The sequence below is a fragment of the Myotis nattereri genome (assembly GCF_964212035.1).
Source record: "Myotis nattereri genome assembly, chromosome: 2".
Classification (NCBI taxonomy): Eukaryota; Metazoa; Chordata; class Mammalia; order Chiroptera; family Vespertilionidae; genus Myotis; species Myotis nattereri.
The window spans coordinates 202,236,198-202,261,850 of NC_138076.1; the positions used below are offsets into that span (position 1 = coordinate 202,236,198).

Here is a 25,653-nt window from a genome sequence, read left to right on the forward strand (position 1 = left end):
AATAAATCACGGTGTGAGATTCACATCCAGACAGCCTGACTCCAGAGCTGCCCTTTTAGTCACCACCTTGACCACGCTTTATATTTCTGTAGCTCTACAGTTTGTTGACCCTGTCACTTACCCTCATTGAAGGGAGACTGAGGCAGAAAAAGCTCCTGCTTCAGAATTAATCCAATCCAGGAGAGGAGATGACAACTGTGCTAGGATGGTAGCCACGGAAAAGTACGAATCATGGGCGAGCTCACGGCAGTCTCGTGTCTCTCCAAGCATTTAACAAACAATCGCATTCGTTTCGGACTCACCTGAGTTGCCAGACTGCAGCTGAGAAAGAAAAACCATTTCTCAGTGTCTGTATTAGTTTGCTGAGGTTGCCATAACAAAGTGTCACTAACGGGGTGGCAATGAATAGTGAAACTGTATTGTGTCACAGGTCTGGAGGCTAGAGGTCCAAGATCAAGGTGTCGGCAGGTGCGGTTCCTCCTCAGGGCTGCGGAGAACCTGTTCCAGGCCTCTCTCCCGGCTCTGGGGGGTTTGCTGGCAATCATCAGTGTGCCTTGGCTTAGGCATCACCATGACTTCTGTCTTCATGCGCACATGGCATTCTCCCTGTGTGCGTGTCTGTGTCCAAATCCCCCTTTTCTGTAAAGACACCAGCCATGTTGGGTTAGGAACAGACCCTGCTCCCGCATGACCTCTTCTTAACTGAACTAATTACATAATTACAATCCTCTCTCCAAATAAGCTGTTTTCCATATCAGGTATTCTGAGGTACTGGTTGTCCATGTAGAGGTGGGGCCTGACTCAAACACGCCTACTCAGAAGGATGCCGATCTTAAATTACACCAGCTCCCTCCTAACCTGGCAATGGCCCTGCGCATGGATCTGCGCCAAGTGGAAACTCGTGGCTTATTTCACCTTTCCCTCTGAGACGGAGGGGCCCATTTGTCTAGTGGGATGCTCTTGAGAGTCTGAGATCTCTGAGACTCTCCAAGTGGCCCTTCTGGGGTAATACATTCAAAATGAAAGTGCCAAGGAACTATCAGATTGAGACATTTCGGGTGGGATGTGGATGACCGACAGCTCTGGAATCTGAAGTATAAAAAATACCGAAAGCCATTCACGCTGTTCCCTAGCCCAAGGGCTCTGGTTCCCGTAGTTCATTGTTCAGCACCACAGGAGGGCATGGCAGGGAAGGCAGCTGCTTTCCATAACCCCTGTGCCTCTGTTCTTGGAATTGCAGAATGAGTGTGAGTGCAAGACTGGATTTCGAGGCAATGGCATCGAATGTGAACCAATAACTTCCTGCCTGGAACAAACTGGGAAATGTCATCCCCTGGTGAGTTTCTGGATTTCTTTTATCCTTACCAAAAAAAAAAAAAAATTGAGAAAGAAAGTTAGGTTATTTCTTACCTGAGCCGAGAAATGAGCAAAATCTCTCTTACTCCCGCCCTGGCCGGTTTGGCTCAGTGGATAGAGCGTCGGCCTGCGGACTGAAGGGTCCCAGGTTTGATTCCGGTCAGGGGCGTGTACCTCGGTTGTGGGCACATCCCCAGTGGAGGGGTGTGCAGGAAGCAGCTGATCGATGTTTCTCTCTCATCGATGTTTCTAACTCTCTATCCCTCTCCCTTCCTCTCTGTAAAAAAATCGATAAAATATTTTTAAAAAAAAAAACTCTCTTACTCCCAGAGGGTGTCCCTAAGCAGAATGGGAGTAGTTATTATAACTTATACTTCATTACTCCAAAGCTTGGAAGAACCAACATCTGATTGCCAGATGCAATACAGAACTCTGAGTTTCAGATACTCAATGAATCCTTTTCCATCACAAGTTTGCCCCCAAATGTAGCATGGGACATACTTCTACTAAAACACATTTGTGTATCTGAAATTCCAGTGAGCTATGTGTCCTTGCCTGTACTTGCTAAATCCGGCAGAGATGTCGAGACTAAATGAGAGCTGCACTGGACATGCACACCAGGGCCTTTCACTGCACCATGGAAGGGTCTGCAGTTACTCCCACCATCCTTCTAACCCAAATTTGCAGTTCTACCTTAGCTGGAGCCTATGACTCACGGATGTAGCTCATTTCTAACACTTCAGTTAGGAAAGTCAGCCCTTTTTTCCCATCTCCGTTTCATCAGGCAGCCTGTCAGCTCACCTCTGGCGTCTGGAGCTGTGTTTGTGGAGAGGGCTATGAAGGCGACGGCTTTCTGTGCTATGGAAGCGCGGCCGTGGTAAGTCCTCTGAGATGAACCCTGGTATAGCATGATCAAGACACAGATCTTTGTAAAGGCTCTTAGCTGGGGTGCCTTCCTAGCGCTGTGCAAACCGAGTGATTTCATAGGAAATCCCAGGAGATCTTAGAGGAAGCAAACTGCTTCTCCCAGATGGTATAGGTGCCTCGCGGGTCACACGTTTCCCACAGGCTGAAGGTTGCTAGCTTTTATTTGACCCCTGCTGTGTACCAAGCAGTCCTGGCTTCTTTTCCTGTTCATTCTACCTCTTGCCATCCCCAAACTTCCCAAATGGACAACTAACCGGCCTCTGCTGAGCTCTCCGTGTGCTCCTGTCTGGTTTGAGTGCCCCCTGTTGGTACCCAGAGCACCCTGCGCTGACCACATCTGGGGTGTGTGTGTGTGTGTGTGTGTGTGTGTGTGTGAACGCCTTCTGTATACGAGGCGTCTTACTAAGTCCTTAACATGCAGGCACCCCATTTAAAACTCACAGCAACCTCTGAGGTTGCTGCCATTATTATGCCCATTTTATAGTGGAGGAGATTGAGAGGCTAAGAAAACTAGCTGCGGGCCCCTCAACTGCTAAGTGAGCAATCCAGCCATGCCTGTCCAGTGCTTCACCGCCAGTGGAGAGGACTCCCTCAGTGTAGAGCATGTCACACGGAATTGTGACTGCATACATGTATCTGTCTTCCCTCCATTGGACCGCAGACTCGGGGGGCAGGTCTTTGCCTTGTTTCCTACTTCACTCCCACTGTTCAGAAAGGTTTGTTGAAATGAGAAATAGAGTAAATGGATGAATTTTCTCATCACTTACTTTCTGTTCAATTCACTGCCGTTTGGTCTCTGTCCCTCTGCTCAGCTGGAACCATTGGACCTGCACTTGGCTCAAACCAAGAGTCTCCCTCGGGCCCGAGTCCTGGTTCCCGAGGCTGGCTGAGGCATCGGACCCTGGGCCTATTGGCCTGTTCATGGTCCTTTCCACCCTTCACTCCACACTGTTCCTTCTGCTCACCCAGTGGGGCGCAGCAGCTGTCTCCTGACACCCAGACCCTAGAGCATAGACCCAGCGTTTTCTCTGCACTGTCCGTGGGCCACGTTGTCTAAAACCTGGCCCCCTGCTTCCGCAGAAAACGAGATGAAGTCCCAGTCCTCAGCCTGGGACCCCGGGCAGCTTCACACGGGCTCAACTCACCTTTCCTGCAAGTAGCCGGGCTTAGCCTGAGCTCAGCTACGGCTTTCTCAGCTCCATGCCGGCTCTGACCCGTCTCCCGCAGACCCAGCCTCTGGTCTTCCTGCCATCAGTTCAGGTCCAACTCGTGCCCTCCTCTCCCTCAAAGCAGCCCCTTTGAGGAAGGACATGAGCATCTCAGCTCTTGTACTTGTCTGTTTACTAATTTACTTTTTAACAGGTATCTACTAACTTATTAGCCTCAGCTACTTTCTAAAAGACATTGCGACAGCTCTGAGATGTATTGTCTTTATGAAATTTGCATATTATCATGGTTACTGTCATTTGCCTGGCATTTGATATTTTAAAATGCTCTCCCATACATCAGTGCATATAATATTTATGATCCCAGGTGCAAGCCGTCACCACAGTCATTGTTCAGATTAGACACGAGTTTTCAGAGCAGTGCAGCGGCTTGCCCCAGATCACACAGCTAGGAAACGGCCGGCTCAGGGGAAGAACCCCATCTTTTTCAACTCTAAGTCCAGAGCTTTATTCACTCTATCACGATTCAGTGTACTGACCTGCTGGCCCTGTTGCTATCTTTCCAAGTCTTCACACCCCCAGGACCAACACAGAAGCCATCTCTTCCCTTTTGTATCCCATACCCTCCATGCATTCCATCCTGGTACCAGTCGTGGTGGTTCAATATATATGTTCATTAATAAGTACCCTGGGATACATTACAAAGAAGCACGTCCTGCATGCCAGCCTCTATTCTAAGCGCATTAAAAACTAACTCCTCCAATTCACACATCGGCCTATGACTTGGAGCTTTCCTTATCCCCATTTTACAGATGAGAACATGAGGCCCAGAGAAATGAAGTCACTTGCCTAAGGAACTTTGGCTCCATGTTCCAAGCCACTACTCAACATTGGCTCTGAAAGGGGGGGTGGGGAGGTCTTTACTGAGCTCTGTGACCTTCAGGCTGTTGTTCCATTTGGAGTTTCTAGAATTACTTCTCTGCCTCAGATAGAGAGAACAACAGAACCACTGAGCCCGAAAGAAATGAGCAGCTCTGGCAACACGGAGATGCCACTAGCTGGGGCCCCTTCCTGTCGGGTCAAGGAGGCTGGCAGGGAAAGGGAGCCCAGCCCGGGAAGGCGTGCTGCTGTCTCCCCAGAAATGTGCTGGGATTGTGCTTCCCATTGTTCCTTCTCTCATGTTCTCCCTCATCTCTCCCTCCCTCCCTCCCTCGCACGAAATGAATAAGGAATTGTCGTTTCTCTCCGCGGCAGCTAAATTTAACCAGTGGATAAATGTGAGTACCTTTGTTGGAATATGTATAATTTTAGAAATGTGGGATGCATACAATGGAACACTGAAAATGCAGCTGGTAAGAGGAGGGCGGGCCATTGTCTAGAGCAGAGGTTCCAAACCCTGGCTGCCATTTTGTAAATAGCCATGCCCCGCCCCCGCACCCCCCCCCACCACCAAATCCCAGACACTCTGATTTGATTGGTCAGAGGTTTGCCCTGGACATAGGTGAATTCTGAAAGCTTCCCAGGTGATTCTAACATGAAACCAGGGCTAAGAACTTCTGGTCTAGGCTCAGCTTGGGTGGTCACCTTTTCAACCAATTCAAATATATACTCGTAGCTTCATTCATCCCAGAGGTCTTTTTTTAAGAAGTCAATGTAATTCATCACTGTAACTCACCAAGTTAGAGTTGGGACTTAAATTTTTATTTTATTGATTTGAGAGAGAGAGAAAGAGAGAGGGAGGGAGAAAGACAGACAGAAGGAGACAAAGACACCTCTGTTTGTTGTTCCACTTACTTATGCATTCATTGGTTGTTTCTTCTATGTGCCCTGACTGGGGATCAAACCCACAACCTTGGCATACTGGGACAATGCTCTAACCGACTGAGCTACCAGCCTGGGCCAGAGTTGGGATTCATAGTTGCAATCTGGAAAACTTCCTGTGTGCTTAGCTCTCGGCCCAGCATGCCTGCGGGAGCATTCCCTCCCCCTGGAAAGTTCTATTACCAAGAATCTCTGCCATCTGTGCCTGAGGGGTCCCAGGTGAACGGCCCAGCCAGCCAGCCAGCCAGCACACAAGTGGTTTCTCCCCTCGGAACAGACACGTGCAATGTCAGGCCGTGCGTGGTCAGCACCCACTGCAGGACAGCTGCCCATTGCTTCTTCCTGGGGACTCGGGCCCATCGCATGGAGAAGCAGGACTGAGAGGCCTGTGGTACATGTTGATTTCCATATAGACCAGCCCCATATGCAGAAGCTTGCCCAGGGGTGCTCTGGACCCAGCTCATCCCAGCTCACAGGAGCACACCCCTCCCAGCTCCACTGTCCTGTTAGTAGCTTGAATTGAGCCACGGTGGGACTATTTACCCCACAGAAATCAGCGAACATTAAGAAACAGGGCATTTTGTTTGTTTGCTTGTTTATCCTGGAGAGCTGATTGTTAAGCATCAGCTCACCGCTGCTTTCATCCGCTCGCTCTGGGTAAGAATGAAAAGTAGGTCAAGTTTGACTTCAGGCCCTGGTCTCTCTCTCAGGCTGAAACTGCTCCTGTAATCTTCCCACCACCCCCTTTCCAAAGGTTCCAAGAATTCTCAAGGTTCTCTGCACATACACATGCACACACGTGGACACATGTGCACACACATGCATAATCCTGCCAAGACTATTCTCTGACTCTTCCAGTGGTTCTCAACCTTCCTCATGCCGCGACCCTTTAATACAGTTCCTCCTGTTGTGGTGACCCCCAACCATAAAATTATTTTCGTTGCTACTTCATAACTGTAATGTTGCTACTGTTATGAATCGTCATGTAAATATCTGATATGCAGGATGTATTTTCAGGGGTCGCGACCCACAGGTTGAGAACCACTGAGACGAATGGGTAAATGACTGATAATGACTCCAAGTGTGACTGGATCGGGAAAACTTGCCTTTGGACCAGGCTCACGCAATTAAATAAAAGGAAGGATTTGGGAAAGCGGTCCCTAGAACCACCCCAGTGTCCCTGGAATTACATCCAAGGGAACTGGTCATCTCCGCCCTGGTCTGTCCGCTAATATGAGCCAGGCCCTTGTTTTCCTTCTGTAATTCAGAACGCCTCTCTGCATCCCATGCTGTCAGCTGCCTCCAACCTCACTGTCCTCGTGCCTTCCCAACAAGCTATCAAGGACATGGACCAAGATGAGAAAGCCTTTTGGTTGTCCAAGAGCAATATCCCAGCCCTGATAAAGTAGGTATTATGCATTTTATTCTTCATGATATCTTACTGGCATCAGTGTGAACAAGGGCAATGGAGGGAAGCTACATGGTCCTTCAGATAGATTCATGGTGCTAAATGTGTCCTAGGACTCCCCTCCCCCCAGGATGGGAATAGTTAACATTATTGATAGCCCACTCTGGGCTAACTGCTTTATATGTAACCCAATTCATCTTCCCAACAACCCTATGAGATAGGAATTACAGTTATCCCCTTTTACAGATGTGGAAACTGAGGCACGGGGTGATTAAGTAACTAACCCAAAGGTGCTATGGCTGATAATTGCAGGGGTAGATTTGAATCTGGCAGTCTGGCTCCAGAACCATTTTTTAATTACTTAGTGAAATTGCTGGGTGCACTGGTATTCATTATGGCCCTATGGACTGTTGTTTCAGATACCATACGCTCCTAGGCACGTACGGGGTGGCAGATCTGCAGGCTCTGTCATCTTCTGACATGCTGGCCACGTCTTTAAAGGGCAACTTCCTTCACCTGGCAAAGGCAAATGGGGTAAGAGAGTACTGTCATTTGTCTGGGTAGTGGAAACATATCCATTACATTCATATTGTACTTTTAATTTTTTTGTGTTGTGGAAATTTCCAAACATGAGCAAAAGTAGAGCAATAATAGAACTGACATCCATGTTGGCATCACAGCTTCAACAATTATCAACATATATTGATACACACACACACACACACACACACAGTTACTCTATGGTGGTGATCCTATAAAATGTGGCCCTCTGCCCACTGGTTAGCCACAAGGAACTTCCTGACAGACCACAGATGAGAATGAAGATTGTACAGGAGAGTGAGAGCTGCTACATCCGTGGACCATGGGCCATGGTCAAAATGTTTCAGAATGACTGCTCTAACGCCTCTCTACCTTTCTGTGTGAACTCTATGAAAAGACTCATCCAGAAAGTCAGATCTTTCTATTCCTCTGGGTGAAGGTCGTACAGTTTCACCACTTTGAGTTATATGTATGGTTAACCAAGAGCTTGTTACTGTAACCTGCTGATTCAGTCATTACAGGTTACTAAAATTTTATATTGAGTGAGGGTCAGTCAGACAACAAATATTTATTGAGCACCTGCTATTCTCCAGGAACTGGTCAAAGTGCTGGAGTTAGGGCAGTACCCAAGGAAGAACCAAGCCCTATCGATGCCCACCTTCTGGCTACAATATGTCTGGCTGCCCTACTGCATGTGGTAGAGCCTTAAAACTCTTTCTATGAGTCTCACAAGATGAGAATGAAGGTTCTACTGGAGAGTGAGAACTGCTCTAAGGCATTTCTACATTCTATTTATCAGTATGAGCCCAGTGAAAAGGCTCTATGACTAGTATTACTTAGATGTATGGGCTTCATCAGATAATTCCTTTTAGGCAGCAGAAAAGAGTTACATATGATCCCATGGATCCTTTACATCCTATCTAATAATAGAGAAACATGGTAATTAACCGTAACTTTGCTACCCTTCCCATTGACTAATCAGTGAGATATGCAAATTAACTGCCAACCAAGATGGCGGCCGGCAGCCAGGCAGCTGAAGTGAACAGGAGGCTTGCTTGCTCCAGTGATGGAGGAAGCCAACATTCCCCACCTGCCGCTGCTGGCCTCTGAGCTGCAGTCTAAGAAACAATGTTGCAATTATAGAAGCTAAACAATCCCCATGCTTTCAGCCAGCCGGCCAAGTTGGAGTTGCAACAGTGTTTCAATTATAGAAGGTAAATAAATCCCAGAGACCTGCTTTCAGCAGCCGAGGTCTCAGAGCTGGAGCCGAGCCTCAGAGCTAAAGCTGGCTCTCAGCTCCAGTGACAGCCATAGAAAGTAAATAAATCCCAGAATAAAAAAAAAAAGAAAAGAAAAAAGGAGAGGTTGGGAGCTTCAGTCACCCGCCAGCCTGAAAACGGCCCTCAGCCCCTCACCCAGACTGGCCAGGCACCCCAGTGGGGACCCCCACCCTGAAGGGGGTGTGACCAGCTGCAAACAGCCATCATCCCCTCATCCAGGCTGGCCAGGCACCCAAGCGGGACCCCCACTCTGATCCGGATGCCCTTCAGGGCAAACCAGCTGGCCCCCACCAGTGCACCAGGCCTCTATCCTATATAGTAAAAGGGTAATAGGCAAACTGACCCTAACAGCAGAACGACTGGGAATGACTGGTCACTATGACACACACTGACCACCAGGGGGCAGACGCTCAATGCAGAAGCTGCCAGCTGGTGGTCAGGACACTCTCACATGGGAGGAGCTCTGCTCAGCCACAAGCCAGGCTGATGGCTGCCAGTACAGCAGTGGTGGTGGGAGCCTCTCCTGCCTCCTCAGCAGCACTAAGGATGTCCGACTGCAGTTTAGGCCTGCTCCCCGCTGGCAAGTGGACATCCCCCAAGGGCTACCGGGCTGCCAGAGGGATGTCTTATTGCCATCTTAGGCCCAATCCCCCAAGGAGTGGGCCTAAGCCAGCAGGTAGTCATCCCCTGAGGTGCCCCAGACTGCAAGAGGGCACAGGCCAGGCTAAGGGACCCCCCTCCCCGCCGAGTGCACAAATTTTTGTGCACCGGGCCTCTAGTGTATATATATAAAAGCCTAAGCGACCGTTATGACCAAACGACCGGAACAACCAGTTGACCAGTTGCTATAATGCACACTGACCACCAGGGGGAAGATGCTCAATGCAGGAGCTGCCCCCTGGTGGTCAGTGCACTCCCACAGCCAACCTCCCATGGCCAGCCAACCTCACCTAGTTTCTCCCCCTGGCCAGCAAACCTCCCAAGGTCCCTGACCCTGTCCGGCAGCTGTCAGGCCCGCAGGCCCTGGCCAACCTGGCCCCAATAGGCCGTGATTGCCGGCCAGGCCTAAGGATCCCATCCATGCATGAATTTCATGCCCCGGGCCTCTAGTATAATTCTAATTCTAATGTATTACATGCATATATCAAATTTGGGGGTTCTTTTCTATCAGTGTTTTAAATCACTGATTCTCTTGGCAAGCATTAAGGGACACCCAGGCTGGTCATGCTTATCCTGGGCTCTATAGATTCAAAGATAAGTCAACCAAGAGCTCTGATTGAGAGGATCCAACCATCAAAGACACATTTTTAATGAGTTTATTCCTATGTCTGATTTAACCAAAAGAGATATGTGAGGTGGCCAGGAATGTTTTCTTCGGGGCCTCTGCCAATGTGACATTGGAGCTGCTCAGAGTGACACCAGTCCCCTCTGTACCCAAAGTGCCCAGGAGGAATTTCACATGAAGGGTGATGGTGGAGATGAGGAGAGGACACAGAGAAACCAGAGAGGGGAGGCCCCGTTGTCATGCCACATGGGTGGCTAGATTAGTTTTTACTTAACCCCATCCCCCTTGTAATTATTCTTCTTGAAAAACAGCTGGATGCTGACCAGGAAAGTCAGTTGCTGTCTGTATGAGTTTGCTAGAGCTGCTACAACAGACTGGGTGGCTCAAGCAATGGAAATGTTTTGTCTCACATTTCTGGAGACTAGAAGTCCAAGATCAAGGGGAGGGGAGAACTGACTCCTTCTGAGAGCTGGGGAAGGAGCTGCTCCAGGCTGTCAGGTAGATGACTGTCCTCGTGTTCACATGGCATTCCCCCCGCATCGCTACATTCAAATCCCCTCTTTTTATAAGGAAACCAGCTATGTTAGATTAGGGCCCATTCTAATGACCTTGTTTTTTTTTAACCCAATTATCTCTGTAAAGATCTTAGCTCCAAATAAGGTCATATTCTGACGTACTGGGGGTTACGACTCCAACTTATGAATTTTGGGGGAGGAAGGGAAGACAATTCAACCCACAACATTGTCTACAGCAGTGATGGCAAACCTTTTGAGCTCGGCGTGTCAGCATTTTGAAAAACCCTAACTTAACTCTGGTGCCATGTTACATATAGAAATTTTTTGATATTTGCAACCATAGTAAAACAAAGATTTATATTTTTGATATTTATTTTAGATATTTAAATGCCATTTAACAAAGAAAAATCAACCAAAAAAATGAGTTCTCGTGTCACCTCTGGCACGCATGTCATAGGTTCGCCATCACTGGTCTACAGTGTTTTTCAAACAGCAAGGTCACTTTAGTGATCTCAGCCAGCACTTTTAAAAAATACTTTTTTCTTGATTTCTGAGAAGGAGAAAGAGATAGAAACATCAATAATGAGAGAGAATCATGGATGAGCTGCCTCCTGAATGCCCTACACTGGGGATGGAGCCCACAACCCAGGCATGTGCCCTGACTGGGAATCGTACCCTGACCTCCTATTTCATAGGTTGATGGTCAACCCTGAGCCACACCGGCTGGGCAGCCAACACTTTTTTAATGAAATAGAATGGAGCAGAGTAAAAATCAATGACCAGCTGCCTCCCACATAGTAGAGGAAAATACTATTTCATTCTGATTGTGTGTGTGTGTGTGTGTGTGTGTGTGTGTGTGTGTGTGTGTGTGTGACGTCTAATGGAGCACAATTTAAAGGTATTTCTAACTGTGGGTCATGATCCAAAAGGTTGAAGGTCACTGATTCTCAGAAAGTGGAAAACAGCAGAAATAACGTTGATCCCTAGGTGTACGCAAAGGAGACTCACCTTCCCACTGTGGTTTGCATTTGCAGAACATCACAATTGAAGGGGCGTCCATTGTTGATGGTGACAATGCAGCCACAAACGGAGTGATACACATCATCAACAAGGTACAAGTCCCTCCTCCCGCCCAGGCAGCTTCTCTTCTCTCATTTACCGTCCTGGACAGTATCTCTCTTTTATTTTGAGGGGGGGGGGGGGGAAGGGGGGGAGGGTAAATACTTAGCCTTAACATAAAAATAACCTGTATTGTGCTTCATTACTTTTCTTTTAAAACTACTTAGAGGCTCTACTCATTCAATCAGACTCACTTACTATCTACTCAGCCCCTGTTCTACAGTGGGCCCTATACAAAGTGTGGCCACATAGAGCATATTTCTTACTTGTGGGAACATCTCACAAGGCACACAGAACCTTGGCCTTTTTTTTAATCTGCAGAGGCACTCTCAGGACTGGCAGTAGCCCTGACAATGGCAAATGTATGTGGCATGAACGCATGTGTCACAGCATAGCAAATCATGCCAGCACCTGCTAACAGAATTCTGGGGCTTCCTTTCTCAGGTTCTGATTCCCCAAAGAGGTCTAACTGGCTCCTTACCAAACCTGCTCACCCGGCTGGACCAGATGCCTGACTACTCCATCTTCCGGGGCTACCTCATTGCAAGTACCACATTCTCCACGTGACTCCCTTGCTCAGGTGACCAGGGAACAGAGATCCCTCACGCACGCTTGTCTCTTTCCATCACAGCAACATAACCTGGTGAACGCAATCGAGGCTGCCGATGCTTACACAGTGTTTGCTCCAAACAACGATGCCATTGAGAATTACATCCGGCAAAAGAAGGTCACTACTCTAGTAGGTATTGGGAATGAGAAGCAGGGAAATCAGTTTCTGGAAATTCAGACGCTCGACATTTGATAAACTCCCTTTCCATAGCCAGATACTTAATAGAAAGTCCTGAGGAGACGCTGATACACTCCTCCCCCATATGCATGCAGAGCTGCCCACTTGCTGTATTTAGTTTCCACCCCTGGAAGCACACATTTGGGCCCCAGGACCTGGATTTGTGTCCACAGGACACAGGTGTTCACGTGTCCCAAGCCAGTACCGGGAATATAGGGGGCCCGGTGCAGGGACACTTCCTCACTCCACGGGATCAGCCAGCTGCCAGCAGTCCCTGACAGGCAATTGCTCAGGCCTAAGTGAGACCCCAGTGACAGGCCACTCTCTCTGCAGGGGACACAGATCAAGCTCTTTAATTTTTTAAAATATATTTGTATTGATTTCAGAGAGAAAGGGAGAGGGAGAGAGAGATAGAAACATCAATGATGAGAGAGAATCATTGATCAGCTGCCTCCTGCATACCCCACACTGGGGATCGAGCCTGCAACCAGGGCATGTGCCCTGACTGGGAATCGAACCATGACCTCCTGATTAAGAGGTCAATACTCAACCACTGAGCCATGACAGCTGGGCAGATAAAGCTCTTTAAAACATCCCATCAGACTTCCTCTCATGACCCCTGACGTGAAAAGTAGGTTGGGGGGTGGAGACCCTCTCTTCCCAGCAGTTCTTTAAAAAAAAAATAAAATCATCTTTAAAATCCTCTCCCAACCTTCCATACCCTCATTCTGGGTTTTAGAATCACCTGATGAGTTGTTGAGCATCGCAGGTGGAAAACTTGCACTTTCTCCAAGGCGATCTGTCTCAGATTTAATATTTAATGTCTATTGTGCCCTGTTGCCTGGGTCAAAACCTCCGGTTCAACAAGCTGTTGCCCCTGCAATGCCCACCGTGCCCAACACATCTGCGTAGATGATGTGGTAAGTGACTGGGGACTGGCTGGCCTATTGCAATTCTGTTGTTGACCAGGAGGAAGACATTCTCAGGTACCACGTGGTCTTGGAGGAGAAACTGCTGAAGAATGACCTGCACAACGGCATGCACCGGGAGTCCATGCTGGGCTTCTCCTACCTCCTCGGCTTCTTTCTCCGCAATGACCAGGTGAGGGCCTTTCCCTCCAGACCCTGGAGTGGGTGTCTTAGCTCCTGTCACCTGTCATCCCTTCCATACTGGACTCACCAGGGCTTCCTTTTTTAAAAAAATTGATTTCAGAGAGGACTGGAGAGGGAAAGAGAGAGAGAGAAACATCAATGATGAGAGAGAAAAAATGATTAGCTTCCTCCTCTACACCTCCCACTGGGGATCAAGCCTGCAAGCCAGGCAGGTGCCCTAGACCGGAATTGAACCTGGGCCAGTCCACAGGCCAACACTCTGTCCACTCAGCCAAACTGGCTAGGGCACTCACAGAGCTTCCTAAACCTTATCAACAAAAGACAGTGGTCTGTGTTTCCCCATAAAGGAATGACTATGCCAGACTGTCAGGCTCCCACTCACTGTGCCTGCCCCCAGCCTTCAGATAACCAGTGTGGCTGACTAATCGTGGTCCTGGAATCCCAGCAGTCACAGGTGCCCTGCAGTACTGACTCCTATCAAACCCAGCAGACACTCCCCAGGCAATCTCCCAGGTAGAAGGGAACCTGCCAGAAAAACCTTACTCCCAGCAGGTGGCACTGGCTCCTGGCCATAAGGAGCCTAATGACATAAGCAGGATCCAGGAGCCAGATGAGTTAACATTATCATTGTTTGACTATAGAGACTGTGGTCCTAGGACTAATTGACCTCCACACCGGTATTTCAGTATTTATCTCACACAACTCCTAAATATTTAAGTGTTTAGAATTCATTTTAAAAAAGAATTAGTGAGACTAACTAATATATTTCAAGTATAAAAATCTCATTCACATATTTCAAACATCAAGTAAGATCAATCAAGTACCAAAGTAAGAAAAGTCAACAAGAAACTCACAATGTTACTCAAGTACAGATTCTCATGAGAAAAAAATAATAAAAACAAAATTGTTACGACAATTTATTTTATTAAGCACTAAATTAAAATGAAGGTTAATCATTGGCCAAGCTCCACAGAGGTATTCCAGGGCCTGTGTAAACTGGAAAAAGCAATGGGAAACCTTACTGATGGTGTCAAATTGTGATTACAACACATTTCTAAAACTCCAAGATGCCGAGCTATTTTAAAATATCAAAATGGCAGAACTCCTGATGCTATGATATTGTTAATTTGACATTGAAAAGTGAATAATCTGCATAGCCCATGGGAATAGACAACAGTGTGGTGAAGACCTGGAGGGGTCAGAGGTAAAAGGAGTCAATCAATAGTATTATTTGCTTCTCTTTAAAAAGGGCAGTCTTACAAACAATCTTCTCAGAGGTATCATCATTGAATCACAAATGAATTTTGTGTACATATTTTTTAATCTGCTTGGGTAGAGAGAATTTTTCTGACTCATTATTACTTAGGGAATAATCGATCTTCAAATATTTTTCTCTGACTCCCACAAACATCTCGCCTATTGTGTAATAACTTTGAGGAGATCCTTTTAAATACATTTCCTTATTTTGTTCAGGAAAAACAATTTTTATAATTAAAGAACGTACTTTTTTATTTCATCTTTTACTTCATCGTGTAGAATGACTTCTAGCACCATTAATTGAATCAATTTCAATTATGTCATGTTTATTTCCCATTTATTCAGATCTTAAAACAGAGGTTTTATCTCACGATAAACAACTGGTTCTATCTTATAATCAAGATTTTACTTTTATTGATAACTCACTTTCTCTTAGGACAATGTAGATGCAGAAAAATGTTCTCTACATGAGTAAAGTTGTGTCCAAATCAAAATTTGAATTTAACACAAAATTCCCTGGATATCTCACAATGAAAATTATGAGTCAGTGGAAGTTCAAATGTAAGCACTTAGTAGTCATTTTAATATTGCTGCTACGAGGAGTTTGCGCGATGTTATTAAGCATTTGTAAGCTCTTATTGGATATGAACTTGACATTTGCTTAATACAATAAAGAATTCCCCCTTTTCCCAACCTCAGATCTACCACATCTACACACACACAGACACATGCACACACCACCCCAATTTTTCAAAGAACCATTTGTTTCCAATTATATTACTTATTTTAATGAATGAATTAATAGATTCACTTATTTTTGTTAATCAATCATTAAGGGATCCTCTCCTTTAAAAAACTCAGAAGAAAACAAACTTCAAGCTCAAGTTGAATTTGAGTTGGCAACATATAGGTACTGACTTAGTACCCATGTTTGGATGCTTATGAACACACTAGGCAAAGATGGATGCAAACATTCCATAAACTCCAAAGAAACCCCAAGGGAAACACTGGGTAATGCTAACCTCTGAGCAGTCTCCACACACTGGGAAATGATACTTTTTACAAAAGAGAACATTGAGATTCAGAGAGGAAACGCAACTGGCCCAAGGTCACACGGCTCGGTGACCAGATGCAGGACTGTTTCAGACTCCTAGGCCACAGCTCTTCCCACTCCAGCGTGCTGCCTTTGGGATGAATATTGGAATACCTTTTAGGCTGATGTCATATTGATATCCTCCAATCCCCATCTCCCTTACTTCCCTTAAAGTCACTACAATAAGAAATTTACATTTGACCCTCTTGTTCACAGCTCTACGTAAATGATGCTCCGATAAACTACACCAATGTAGCCACTGACAAGGGAGTGATCCATGGCTTGGGGAAAGTTCTGGAAATTCAGAAGAATCGATGTGATAATAACGACACCACTATTTTACGAGTAAGTTATATGCAAGGCTAACGATGCAGCTAAAGAGTGTTGTGGGGGTTTTTTAAGCATAAGATTCATCTATTAGGATATCTCAATTCAGTTCAAAACACACTGGGTGAGCCTCTCTGATGTACATAGGAACGTACTCAGCTGCGGTTCTACAAAGATTAGTAAGACATGACCTCTGCCCTCGATGGGCTCACAATCTAGTGCAGTGAGTTGTACCTTGGATGCCTGGGAGAGGTTACCTGGAGGGTTGTGTTGAGCAGGATTTTGAAGCCATGGTCTTCCTCAAAGGAAAATGTGTCATGGCTGCCATAGGCACGGGGAAGAGACTGTGGTACTTGGCAGGTACTGGCCACGCCTGGTCTACAAGGAGAGAAAATATAAAGTGGATTATTTCCGTATTGGAGACTTCTCACTCCAGTCCATTGGATGGTGTAGCATCTTTCAATAATAGTAACAGCTGCTGACATTTATTGGGCACTTATGTGCCAGGCCCTGCTCTAAACATTTTACATGTATTAACCCACAGAATTCGCACAGCACCCTACAGAGTAGGTGCTATTACTATCCCCATTTTACTGATGGGGAAAATGAGCCACAGAGAAGCTAAGTCATGCACCAGGTTCACAGAAATAACAGGTGGCAGAGAAGGTGTCCAAATCCAGGCAGTGTGGCCCCAGAGCCCGGACTGCACACTGTACTCTCCGGTGGGGGCTGAGCGAGAGCTGGACACATTGACCTCCTCTTGTTTTAGGAACATGTCACACTTAAGAGTCTGTCATTCTTAAGTTGTGCCCGTTGTTTCATAATCGTGTGTTTATTGTCTCCACCCTGGCCCCTCACCTGGACTCCCAAGGCTGGGCACCGAATCTGGCCCAATTCACTAAACCATGGGTTACCAATAAGTGAGGGTTGTTGTTAAAGAAATTCGGATTCAAATGAGATAAGATCTCCACACCTTAAAGGGTTATTAGCATCAGAAGAATATGGTGGGGAAAAGCGATGATCAAATAGCCAAGACCTGAAGTAGTTCAAGTGCTTGTCTCTGAGAATATTAAAGAGGTTGACCAGAGGAGTTTCCCTCATATCATATCTTTATAGATTTTCAATTCTATATCCTAAAACCCTCAGCTCTTAGGTCTGGGAAATATTTGCAGCCTCGTTTTGCACTAAAAGCAATAACCATGAACTGTTCTCTTTGCCTCTGTGTCTGTCAAGGGAAAGTGTGGGAAGTGTCCCCAGCAACCCATCTGCCCACTTGGAAGTAAACCGCTAGTGAGTACTTTTTCTGCTCTGATAAAGTCATTTCTGATCCCAGCAAGATCCAAATTAGAACATGACTCCCAAGCATCCTCCATTGTTCACTTCCTTCATTCCTTCATTGCTGTACGCATCTTTCTAAAGCCTTGAGTCCAAATTTTAATTAATAAATAAATAGAGACAGTGGTTCATCTCAACCAACGCACAACGCAGAGAGAGAGAGATTTCTCACTTTCTACCAGTATATATTCCGGGAGCCAGAGGAGGCCAGGAGCAAGACAGCTTATCCATGAAGGCAGCTTCCATATCCAAAACCAAATCCAGCCCAGATGAGCTCCCCCTGCCAGAGTTCCCTTTACAGTTGGAGATACAACTAATTTTCTCCAAGAAACAGATGGCGAACTTGGGGGAAGTAGGCCTGTCTTTGAATCAACTACCAACCTGTGTTTCTCATAGCTCTTTATTGTAAAAGCGAATTTTTATTTATTTATTTATTTATTTATTTATTTATTTATTTATTTATTTTTACAGAGAGGAAGGGAGAGGGATAGAAAATTAGAGACATCGATGAGAGAGAAACATTGATCAGCTGCCTCTTGCACACCCCCTCCTGGGGATGTGCCCGCAACCAAGGTACATGCCCTTGACCAGAATCGACCCTGGGACCCTTCAGTCCGCAGGCCGACGCTCTATCCACTGAGCCAAACCGGTTAGGGCGTAAAAGCGAATTTTGATCATGCTCCAACCACTAGAAAGAATGGACACCCATGCACCTTCCAGGGTACGATAATAATCATTTATAACGGACACAATGCTGATTCTCTCACTTGAGTCTTAATGTAATCTTTGTGTATGATAGCTCTTAGTAAGAAGCCTGAATCCATTCTCAGACCAAGGAAGCATAGAAATCAATAAGTAGATAGAAATCAAGGCTCAGATCAACCGATGTGTAGTGCTGGTAGGACATTTTTGTCTGGCTTACTCTGTGATTCTTGCTAGCTTGCGTTAGTTCTTTTCACAGAGTACCACCCAGCAGTGTAACTCTTTGGGTTTTGCCACCTGGTGTTGTGGCAGCCAACGTTGTTTGAGTGCCTTCTTTCTTGTGAAGCAGCTCTGAGCACCCATCCTGTCCCTTCCCAGAGCATTTCAGTCACAGAGACAGCCACGTGTCACCCACCTTCTTCTTTCAAAGGCTGGAAACCATTTTCCTAACTAACATGCTGATATAATCATTGCTATTTCATAGGGCAGCGAGACGAGGAAATGTCTCTATACCATTTATTTCATGGGCAAGCGATCTGTGTTCATTGGGTGCCAGCCAAAATGTGTGAAAACGGTCATTGTGAGTATCACGGTTTAACCGTTCTTCTAATTATAGTGGTAGCATTGGGAAATTTAATCATGTTATATTTTTCTTTATTTTTTAAATACATTTTTATTGATTTCAGAGAGGAAGTGGGAGGGAGAGAGAGAGATAACCATCAATGATGAGAGAGAATCTTTGATCGGCTGAATCCTGCACTCCCCACACTGGAGGGTCAACTGCCCTGACCGGGAATCGAACCCAACCCATGACTTCCTGGTTCATAGGTTGACATTCAACCACTGAGCCACACCGGCCAGGCAACATTATTCTTTACTTAGTCCCTGCTGCCCTCCTTCTCTCTCACTTTGCTCCTTCCTCTTCTCTTATGCCTGTTTCCTTTCCCTCTTTCCTCCCTTCTTGGCAGAGGTCTCTGTCTGTTCCTGGCACCCCTGGAAATGTCTTAAGCTCCCTAGTTCTCAGGGGCTCCTGCAACCCCTCGTGGTGGGGTCCAAGCTCAGGACACTCAGCCAGCCCGACCACGGGATTCTGCACTGTCGCTGGACAAAACCAGGAGATGGACGTGGAGACCCAGCCTCGGCCTCTCATTTCAGACCAGAGAATGCTGTGCGGGCTTCTTCGGCCCCCAGTGCCAGCCCTGCCCCGGTAAAGCCCAGAACGTCTGCTTTGGAAACGGCATCTGCCTGGACGGGATGAACGGCACGGGCGTGTGCGAGTGTGGAGAGGGCTTCAACGGCACAGCCTGCGAGACCTGCACGGACGGCAAGTACAGCACCCACTGCGACCAAGGTGCGCACCCCTCTCCCCAGGTCCAGATGCCAGCGGGCGGGGCCTCGGCTGTCTCCCAGGCAGCTGGACCCTCCCTCTCAGATCCTGTGGTTATAAGGTCCTTTGTGTTGTGTAGTCTGCATAGGCCAGTGTTCCCCAACATTTTCAGTCACTAACCTAGACCTACCAACCCACCCCACCCCCATCTGCTCATCGGCACTCCCCATCCTCACAGGCTTCATAGTCACACACTCAGTTCTGGACAGTGCTTGATAGTTTGAAAGGAAGATTGGTGCACATTCTCATTTAATCCACACAGGAACCTTATATACTTAGGTCTGGCCATGCCCATTTCACAGATGAGGCTATTAAGGCAAAGAGGTTGAATGACTTCCTTCAAGGTGACACCTGAAAGAGGCAGAACTGAGACTTGAATGCACACTTTGCTTGACTCCAAGGCTCTGCTCTTGGATGATGTTGTCTTTATATGAAGATCACGCTGTTGATTCACCCTCAGGAAGCCACTTGCTTTCATTTGTTTTCACACACACACACATGTGCCCCTTTGAACAAGTCATCTGCATTCTCTCACCCTGACATTCCTGTGCCCAGCGACACACACTGGACTGACTTGGGAGGAGAGGTTTCCTAATCATGATGAGAACACAAAGCACTTCTTTCCCCTTGTTCTAGAAAACACAAATTTGGCCTGACTAACACTGTTTTATCATCAGCTGGTCCAAGCAAGGCAAAGCCAGTATGTGGCTGCCTCATTATGACTGGGGATATAATATAGAGTTGGCGTCACCGTGCTGCTTTTTCCTGTGGTATGTGGAAGACTGTCCGCGTGGGTTTGTGCCGGAGTTCCCACCTGGGACCCACAGTGACTGACCCTCATGGGCGGAGTGCTTTTCCCTGGGGGGGCATCCCTAGCCTTCATCCAGTTCTCAAGGAGACTCATGATGCTGCCGTGTGACAAAGGGATCGGCCTTTCCATGGTGTTGAAGAGGGCAGTGCCTCACCAGGTTTATATAAACTCCATATCAAATGAGCTTCTTTTAAAGCCCACTCTCAGGGACCCCCAGGGCCCCCCCCCCCATAACCTTGGATCCTCAGATAACCTCAGCTGAGGACACTCCCCCTGCTTGGGTGGCTGCCCCACATGCTCTGCAGTCCCCAAATTGTGGTTCGTGCTGCGGCCTGACCTGATGCACCTGTTCGCCCGCTCAGTTCTACCTGCCCTCCCTGTGCGTGCAGCCTCCGTTAAAGACGGCGGTTCTCTAAAACCGGGTGCAGGCGCAGTGCACTGTCGTGAGCCTTTGCAGTAAGTGGCCAGTGAGTTACTGAGCACAGCTCGGAGGTCTGACGATGTGCGGGCGTTTCTCACCTAGTGTGTGCTTGTGTGCATGGGAGATGCAGCCAAGGGCCCGCGGGCGACGGCTCCTGCGAATGCGACGTTGGCTGGCGAGGAGTGAAATGTGACTTTGGTAAGTGCCGGCCCCTCCCTACTTACGATCCCTTCTCAGCCTCCCTTCTCAGCAGCTACGTGTTGTTTTTTCTTTCCAAAACGGAAGGGACATCTTTATTTCTTCCTTGAGCAATAAAAGTAATTCCTCCTTGTAGCAAAATGTTTATAAAATAAAGAAAAACAGAAAGAAGAAAATAAAACTTACTCATACTCCCAAGGCAGGAAAAAGCTATCATTGACATTTTGTATTATCTTTCCAACATTCTTTTAGGCACAGAAATTGTGTGTACAGCGCCGTACTCTACACACTGTTTTGTAGTCTACATTTTCACTTCCCAATGTATAATAGATATCTTCCCATGTGAATAAATGTAGTAAATACCATTATTTTCTTAACTTTTATAATATACTATTATACGATTGTACCAAGCTTTTTCAAAACCAATTTTCTGCTATCATAAACAATGCTGCAATGAGCATCTCCTACATACCAGTACATCTTTTTACATTTGTCTTCTCCCTCCCTCCTGCTCCTCCTCTCACCAGACTTGTTGCCTCCTGTAATATTTCCCTCCACTCCACACTCCACGTTGCTGCCAGAGAGAACTATCTGAAACATAGATGTCTTAGTCTGTTCAGGCTGCTACAGCGAAGTCTCAGAGATGGGGCAGCTTATAAACAGACATTGATATCACCCAGCTCTGGATGCTGGAAGTTCAAGTTCACGGTCGGGTCCTGATGAAGGCCCTCTCCTGGGTTGCAGACTGCCATTTCTCATGTTGTGGCAAGAGAGGCAAGGGAGCTCTCTGGGGTCTCTTTCATGAGGGACTAATCCTCATGACCTAATCATCTCCCAGGGACCCCACCTCCACGTACCATCACCCTGGGGATTAGTCTCAGCATGAGACTGGGGGAGGCACAAGCACTCAGTCTGCATGGTCCCGCAGTTTTTACATAGGAAACATGATGTGTATCATTTACAACAGGAGAGTAAATCTTTTCCTAGCGCCAAGCACTAACTGAAAGGTCTTGAGGGAGGTTTAATAAAAGAGGGCTGGCAAAGCAATTGTCTGAGTTTGGTTTTTTGTTTGTGTGTGTGTGTTTTTCAGAGATCACAAAAGACGACTGCAACGGGACCTGCCACACCAGCGCCAAGTAGGTACCCTCTGGGCCTCCCCTGGGGATGATGCCAAGGAGATTCTTTCTTAAGAATGTACATCCCAGGCCCTATCCTCAGGGGAGGATTTTCCTGAGACCGTTTCTGAGAATTTAGGACACATTTAGTATGAAACTAGAAGTATTTCTGAAGAGGTCGCCATTCACTTGCCAGAGGCAGCCTTTGAAACAAGCTGCCAGCTGAGTTACCTGGCACATTGGCAAAATGCCCGTCGTTGCCCCCAGTTCAAGCCGCAGGGACACCTTCACAGCGGCCGGGGGTAGCCCAGTGGGCCTCTCGCTTTCATCAAAGCTTATTCCCAACCCACAGCCAAGATCTGCTTCTTCCCGCTTAGACTTCATGCTCCTAACTCCCAGCGGGGCTTAATGGGTTAATGAATGACGAGCCTGAGCCTCGTAGCTGGAGTTAGGCATGAATTCAAATCAGCCGCTGTCACTGACCTCGACTCAATGGTTTGATGCCTCTAAGCCTCAGCGTCTTCATCTGTAAATGGAATAATAGCACCTACTCGTCGGGGCTACTGGATATTGTGTAAGTGACATGAAGTCATGTGTGAAGCACAGCCCCTCACACACAGGAAACTCTCTGAGGATGGGCAGCCCATCCCCCATCCCAGGGCCCATGCCCACATACACATTCTGGTTTGCCTAATAATGATAGCAATTTTAGTTGCCTGTGGCCAAGCCTAGGAAGGGACTTTGTCCCTGAGCCCTTAGGCAGGACCTCTGAGGGCCTCCTGGGGGGGGGGGGGGGGGGTAGGGGGGAGGGAGCTTGCTGGCCACATAGGGGGTGGGTGTTATGTGTTTTTCTACAAACAGCCTTTGCCCTTTCTCCTGGCAGCTGCCTTCCCAATCCAGATGGCACAGCCTCATGCAAATGCGCGGCAGGATTCCAGGGAAATGGGACAGTCTGCACAGGCAAGTGAAGAAGGAAGAATTTGCTCCGGGGAGATAAGACCAGCAAGAGCCTTGGAGAGCTCTCTGCTCCTGCAGGCTGAATGGGCAGCTGCCACCAGCCATTGCTAGTGAACAGGGTGGAACAGGCAGCTGACTTCCTGGGAGCCCGAAACCACTGTTGAGGGATTGCCACCAGTTTCCTCCAAACTGTGGTTCACAGCTAGATGGCAGTTGGAGAGCTTTCAGAGCCACTGATCTGATTGACCTAGGGCAGTGGTCAGCAAACTCATCAGTCAACAGAGCCAAATATCAATTGTACAACGATTGAAATTTCTTTTGAGAGCCAAATTTTTTAAACTTAAACTATATAGGTAGGTACATTGTTATTAACTTAATTAGGGTACTCCTAAGGCTTAGGAAGAGCCACACTCAAGGGGCCAAAGAGCCTCATGTGGCTCACGAGCCGCAATTTGCCGACCACGGGCCTAGGGTGTGGCGGGTGGCGGGACTCAGGAGTGGGGCAGAAAGGGTCTGGGCCCCACCTGGTTCTTCCTCCTACTCCTGTGTGGCCTTGGGTGGGTGTCTTCCCTGCTCTGAGCCCCCTTAGCTCATTGTAAAGGAAACAAAACTGTCTCTCTTGCGGAGTTGGTTTGGGGATGAAATGACCTGTCTGTGTACAATGACAGAATGATGCAGCTCTACTCTAGAAAGTCCCCTCTATTCCTAGTCTGTTGAGTATTTCTATCATGAAAGGTGTTGAATTTTGTCAAATCCTTTTTGCTCCTCCTATTGAGATGCTCATGTAGTTTTTGTCTTTAATTCTTCTGAAATGCTGCATTGCATTAATGGATTTTTGGACGGTAAGCCACATCGTGTTTCCTATGTAAGTCCCACTTGCTTATGGTGTAGAGTAGCCCTCCCCCCTTTATTCACAGTTTTACTTCCCAGTTTCAGTTCCTTGTGGTCAGCCACAGTCTGCAAATAGTAAATGGGAAATTCCAGGTATCTGGGGGGAGAGAGAGATCACATTCACATAACTTTTATTACAGTACATTGTTATAATTGCTCTATTTTATTAGTTATTGTTGTTAATCTCTTACTAAATTAAACTGTATCATAGGTATGTATGTATAGGAAAAAAGAATACTCCTAGGGTTTGATATTACCCACAGTTTCAGCCATCCACTGGGAGTCTTCGAACATATCCCCATGAATAAAGGGGACTGTTGTATAATCCTTTTTAAGCATTGCTGGATTTGACTTGTGGGTATGTTCTTGAGGATTTTTTGTGTTTATACTTATAAAGAATATTGGTTTTTCGTTTTCTTGTGATGGCTTTATCTGGCCTCATAAAAAATGAATTGGGAAGTCTTCCCTTCTCTTCTATTTTTTGGAAGAGTTTGTGAAACTTTGGTATTTATTCTTCTTTTAATGTTTGGTAGACTTCACCAGTGAAGATATTTGATGCTTTGCATTCTTTTGAATTATCCATATTTGATCCAATGTCTGCCGTTCTGAAGTATTTCCATTTCTCAATGACAAGTAAAAGTGCATCAATGGATTTTTCCCCTCTCCCCAACATCCTCTGCTCTGTGTCATCTCTCGCTTCCACAGCAATCAATGCCTGTGAGATCAGCAATGGAGGTTGCTCTGCCAAGGCTGTCTGTAAAAGAACCACCCCAGGAAGACGAGTGTGCGTGTGCAAGGCAGGCTACGTGGGCGATGGCATTGTGTGCCTAGGTGCGTACATCCCTCATCCATCCAGGCGCAGTGGTTTAAGAGTCAGAGCCCTGTGATAGGATCCTGATGTGTGGACGATGTTGGACCATCTTTCAGTTTCTCTGGGCAGGAAGGTCTGAAGATGAGGAAATGTGACCATTGAGAATAAGCGATATATATATTCTATTGCCTTTATCCTTAAATACTTGAGTGTATTTGGGAATAAGGATCGACTCTTATATAACTACAGCAATTATCAGCATATATATATATATATATATATATATATATATATATACTTTTGTCTAATTACCATTTGTATTCTAAGTTTATTAATTAACCCAATAATGTCCTTTTCTGACACTTTTTCCTCTTACTGCAGGATCCAGACTATAGTTGGGAACTGCATGTAGTTATCATGTTTCTAGTCTCCTTTGACCTGGAATGGTTCCTCAGCCTTGATTTGTCTTTGATGACATTGACATTTTGGAATATCGTTCACCACTCAACCTTTTTTTTCCCTAGCATGTCCTTCCTTTGGGGTTTGTCTGATGATTTTTCATAATTACATTCAGATTCTGCAATCCAGGCTCACTATCACACTAGCGACATTGCATCCTTCTCAGAGTATCACACTGGAAGCTTGTGATTTCCAACTGCCTCTTGTTTGTGGTGTTAATTTTGACCACTGGTCAAGGTGCTGCCTGACGTCTCCACTGGTGCAGCTACCTTTTCCCCTTTGCTACTAATAAGCTATCAGTGGGGAGATGCTTTAACACCAAGGAAATCCCCTGCTCCTCATGGAAATATAACCTAAAATTAGCATCTACTGAAGACTCTCTCCTGAACCAATTATATTATGACTAGAGGCCCTGTGCATGAAATTCATGCACTGGGGGAGGGGTGTCCCTCAGCCCAGCCTGCACCCTCTCCCATCTGAGACCCCTCAGGAGATGTCCAACTGCCGGTTTAGGCCCAATCCCACAGGGAGTCAAACATCCCTCTCACAATCCGGGACTGCTGGCTCCCAACC

General features: G+C 46.7%; 1 protein-coding gene across 1 annotated transcript in view; it reads left to right on the forward strand.

The window, feature by feature from the left end:
- The window catches only part of STAB2 (stabilin 2), a 124,371-nt gene that overhangs the window by 54,067 nt on the left and 44,651 nt on the right, over positions 1-25,653 (forward strand). The window contains exons 26-42 of the mRNA XM_081085113.1: positions 1,241-1,336; positions 2,141-2,233; positions 4,679-4,726; positions 6,539-6,675; positions 7,098-7,212; positions 11,333-11,410; positions 11,862-11,960; positions 12,049-12,156; positions 13,174-13,305; positions 15,883-16,011; positions 17,227-17,283; positions 18,515-18,610; positions 19,186-19,381; positions 20,752-20,847; positions 21,938-21,983; positions 22,846-22,922; positions 24,516-24,641. Of these exons, the coding sequence (XP_080941239.1) occupies positions 1,241-1,336; positions 2,141-2,233; positions 4,679-4,726; positions 6,539-6,675; positions 7,098-7,212; positions 11,333-11,410; positions 11,862-11,960; positions 12,049-12,156; positions 13,174-13,305; positions 15,883-16,011; positions 17,227-17,283; positions 18,515-18,610; positions 19,186-19,381; positions 20,752-20,847; positions 21,938-21,983; positions 22,846-22,922; positions 24,516-24,641 (1,729 nt within the window). The remainder of the gene's footprint in view (positions 1-1,240; positions 1,337-2,140; positions 2,234-4,678; positions 4,727-6,538; positions 6,676-7,097; positions 7,213-11,332; positions 11,411-11,861; positions 11,961-12,048; positions 12,157-13,173; positions 13,306-15,882; positions 16,012-17,226; positions 17,284-18,514; positions 18,611-19,185; positions 19,382-20,751; positions 20,848-21,937; positions 21,984-22,845; positions 22,923-24,515; positions 24,642-25,653) is intronic.